The sequence below is a fragment of the Hipposideros armiger genome, unplaced genomic scaffold (genome assembly GCF_001890085.2).
Source record: "Hipposideros armiger isolate ML-2016 unplaced genomic scaffold, ASM189008v1 scaffold_182, whole genome shotgun sequence".
Lineage (NCBI taxonomy): Eukaryota > Metazoa > Chordata > Mammalia > Chiroptera > Hipposideridae > Hipposideros > Hipposideros armiger.
In genome coordinates, this window is record NW_017731532.1 from 2,433,755 (window position 1) to 2,438,393 (window position 4,639).

Below are 4,639 nucleotides of genomic sequence, written 5' to 3' on the forward strand. Positions count from 1 at the left end.
CCCAGATCAGCCCCACTTTAAAGTCCATGGTCTTTTCACTGCTCTTTGCTGATTTCCTGTAAATATACTATAAAAAATGGATAATTGATATTTAATGATATATAAAGCAGAAATCTTGGAATATTTACTTTGTAAAGTTTGTTTTCCTTTCAATCTAGCCTGATAATGTTGAGAAATGTACAGCAATGATGTTTTCCAGGAATGTTATTTAAATAACAGTGTCAGTGGAATCCATAAGAACCATCACTATCTAGCTACTACCTAGAAAAAGAAAACAGAAATCAGTACTTCAGAGCTGTATTGGCTTAAAATGAGTTTTATTTTAATGACTATGTTTTAGAGCATGGCTATACTTAGAAGTATTCTTCTGATCGTTTCAACATTATCTTTTGTGCCACTAAGGCTTCAATTCGTTGTGCTTCAGATAGGGTAAAATAGTCATAAAGTGCAACTTTTACAAATGACTTGAAGTATTTTATGAATAAAATTGATCTGAGGTGGTTGATTAATTTTTTTGTCATCACTTTCTATTTAATCTGTAAATGATAACCAAGTAAGCTGGCCATGTATTCTTTTGTAATTTAGTTGAAAGGTACTTCAGGCTGGTGAAAATATGATATAGAATCATTGGTAATAACTATATACATATAGAGAAAATTAGTTTCGACAAATGAATGAGAAATGTATGCCAGTTATCCAGTCTACAATGTTTATAAGAATTAGAGCTTGTGTCTTCATTGTAAAACAGATTGTCACTTTAGGTTAATTCAGTAAATGGCAGTTCATATTGGATTGCCTGGTCTATCTGTTGCAGATTTAACTTTCAGAGATGAAGTCAAACTGTGTAGGGAAGAATAAAGTTCATAAAATATAAAACTTGTCTCCTAATCTAAGCTAATTGAAGTTCACAGAAAGACCCACTTTCTTGCCAAGTCCTTATCACATACTCTCTCAGCATGGTGCCTAGTGTCTGTAGTGGAAATAGTAACAGTGCTTCTGTTACTAGTTGGGTGGTGCATCACAGTTTTACCAAGCACTGCTACATAAGTGTCATGTTGATTTTGCACTGAGGGCAACGTGGACATGTGTTGTTGACTATCGCCCTGTCATCTAGGCAGAGTACTTTCAAAGCAGAGGGCTCAAATGGCTAGGGGGATTTTAACTATTTTTAGAAGTATAGGAGAAAAAGTCTTAGAAAAATTGGGGTAGTTTTTAAAGAAGTCGCTGTAAGCATCTGAATTAACCTAATTATGGTGTTGAACCCCCTCATGAGAAAGAGAATCTGTCATCTTCCTAGTAGTCCAGAATTTGCTTAACACTCAGAAAGTATGAGTTTGACTTTCCTGTGTGAAAAAGGCTCAATGATCTTCAATAGCTGTATCTTGTTTATCCTAATGTCCCTTAAGTTCATGTTTTGTAAGTAGACATCTTCTTTTCATGTGTAATTATTTCAGAGTTTCAGGTGTTAAGATTCTTGAAAGTATGGCTGTATTTCATATATAACCTATTTATGTCAATTATTTTGTAAAACTTTAAAACTGTAATTTGGATTCTTGAACAGTTTGAAACAAGCAATTCTAGAAAAATATTCAAATAATAATCTGTTAATGTAAAAACAATTATCCAAGCATTGCTACAGAATAATATATGTGCTTCAAATAGCATAAAAGTATTTGCATCTAGAAAATATACTTTAAACTGTCTCTCCTCATAAATTTGTATCTCTGACTTTTATATTTATCTGCTAGAAGTATTGATTTTATTTGTGTTTTAATGAAAAAAATCATAATAAAAGTTGGGGATTTCATTTTAGGTGAGGATTTGGGGTTTGGGTTTGTTTTTATACAGTAGAGTTTAATCCATGTGTTGCTTTTCTTCAAGTGTAGTTTAAAGGAGTACATTTGGAACGTGTTTTTGGAAAAAGCATATTAATGTAGCAGAAGAGACTTCAGTGCACACTTTCGAAGAAAAACAGTTTCTGAGCATTAAGTGGTAAAAGGCAATAATAATTCAAATGATGGTAACAAGCCAATCTGCTAAAAAGAATGCATGTTCTGTGTATCCAGCCATTTCACATGAACTAACCTCGTTTAAAAGAATACATTTCCATTCACTGTGCACATACGTGTAATCATTTTTGACTAAAATCAATTGCCATTATCATGCCAACTAAATCTGCAGTAGACTGTATTAGTTGCCAGATACTGGACAAAATATTGTTTAAAAATAATGAGGATTGAATCCCAGAAATGAATAGATGCAATCTGTAAACATTAGTTATAATGCCAAGAAACACTCCAGAGAGTAATGTTAATTTTTATGTGTAGTATCTCTAAATTGCTGTGATAAAGCTTATATTATGGTAGCAAAAAAGTGGCACTGTATGCTAACATGCGTTGAAAGTTAGAGATGAGCCTAATTGTTTTTCTTACTTTCCTGAACATGATAGGACCGAATCGTTGCAAAACAAACCCGTGCCTTAATGGAGGTACCTGCTATTCTACGGAAACTTCCTACGTATGTACCTGTGTGCCAGGATACAGCGGCGACCAGTGTGAAATTGGTAAGATATCCTTGCCTGAAAGAATGGAGTGCTTTCCAAAAGACATATCGGGGGAGAATTTATAGTGCTTGAATCAATCAGAGGATTTCAGAGAAATCCATGTGTAGATGAATTATATGTTCAGAAGTTAACATCATAGAGTAACTGAAGTAGATTCTGGGAAATGGGGACAGATGGTTATTGAATTTTGTCAGTATACGCAAGGCTCATGAAGCTTACTGAGGTCAACTATATATCTTTCTGTGGTTTTTACAGATAGGCTCTACAAATGTGAAGTTGCATAAATATTAACAAAACAATTCAATCCACCTCCCCCAAAAAAACCCTGTGTATCAATAAATAATCAATTTAAATACAAAAATAAATTTTAGAAAGTTAAAGTTTAAAACTAAGGAATTTAACTTTTAGCTTTCATGCTTCGAGATAACTTGTTCCTCTGTCTATAACTTCCTCCTCTGTCCTCAGTAGGCAATCTAAACTACCTCCACCTCAAGGAGGTGTGAGATTATTGTTCTCCTCCTCTCTTTTGGGCTCCAATGAATATAATTTTTTATTACAGTTTATTGGGGGTGATAATAGTTAGTAAAGTTACATAGGTTTCAGGTGTACAATTCTGTAATACATCATCTATATGTCACATTGTGTGCTCACCACTCAGAGTCTTTACTAAATCAATTCCTTTCACTACCATTCTCATTTAGGTTTCCTTTTCTTAATATATAAAGACCCCCCCTCAATTTTTTATTTGGCTAAATATAGACCTTGCCTCTGATGAAAGAAGTGATGGAATGTAATATTGATCAGGTGCTCTCCTTTTAGAGGTATCATGATGATTTTCTCATAATGATTAAGTAAAAAGGCCCACTGAAATATTGGGATAAAACCCCAACATTCATATTAAAAGAACACTTGTCTTAAAAAAAAAAAGCCAACAGTTAGTGTGCTCTATCTGTGTGCTAGTTCATGGAGATATAGATATAGCAGCAGATAACATTCATTTAAGGAATAGTTACATATTAAATATATATGTAATTATAAAGAGTAATATATATATATATATATATATATATAGGTATAGATCTATCTATATCTATATCTATATATATAGTTGGCTCTCATTTCTTTTACATTAAAATCCATTAAAAATAACTTAATAAGCTAATATGTGAACTTCTTAGAAAGTGGCTGGCACTTAGCAAGCACTATAAAAGTGTTTGGTATCTTTTTTATATAGTATCATCATTTCTAAGACCAATTCTTTAGATAATAATCATTATGTACCCCCTGGAAATTCAATTTACTTTGTATACTCATTTTTAAATATGTTTTTATTTAATATAAACATTAATTAAAGTTTTAATGGAACTGCAGAATGCTATGGGAATAAAGTCGTTAATTTCATCAGAGGAGATCATAGAAATCTGTGTAGAAAGGTTGCATTTGGTACAGATCTGAAAGGTGGGGAGGATTTTGATAGGAGGTGGTAGGAGACTCAGACACAGCTAACAAGAGCACAGAGACCACAAACAGCAGAATGCATCTGGGTGACTGCAAGTGTTCAGGTTTGCCTACTTATGGGTTTGTGGGAGAGAGATATATTGGGACACAATACTAGAAAGCAGGTTGGAGCTAGGCAGGTCTGAAGAGGTCCTGAATGCATGTACTAAATAGCTGTACTTCATACTCTAGTTGAGTGATTCTGAGACTTTAGTATGTTTTGGAATCACCTGGAGGGCCTGTAAAGCACAGCTTATTGTTACCCCACCCCCAGTATCTGATTCAGTAGATCGGGGGGTGGGACTAGGAATGTGCATTTCTGACATTCTCAGGTGATGCTGATATTGCTGGTCCAGGGACCACACTTTGAGGACAGCTGCCCTGGGCAACCAGGATCTCTGGAATGTTTGCAAGCCAATGAGTAAAGTGATCCTGTCTGTGTCTAAAGATGACAATCAGCAGAGTGAAGGATATGTTGGAGAGCGTCTTATTTTTCATAGCCAATCAGCCCAGGGATAGGGAGGCCAGTTAGTTATTTTCAGTATTCCACTCATGAGGTAATCAGAGCATGGACCAGGA

At 34.4% G+C, this 4,639-nt stretch overlaps 1 protein-coding gene across 1 annotated transcript in view; it reads left to right on the plus strand.

Moving 5' to 3' along the window:
* Positions 1 to 4,639, plus strand: part of VCAN (versican) — a 113,201-nt gene that overhangs the window by 78,243 nt on the left and 30,319 nt on the right. The window contains exon 9 of the mRNA XM_019652586.1: positions 2,450 to 2,563. Coding sequence (XP_019508131.1) covers positions 2,450 to 2,563 — 114 coding nt within the window. The remainder of the gene's footprint in view (positions 1 to 2,449; positions 2,564 to 4,639) is intronic.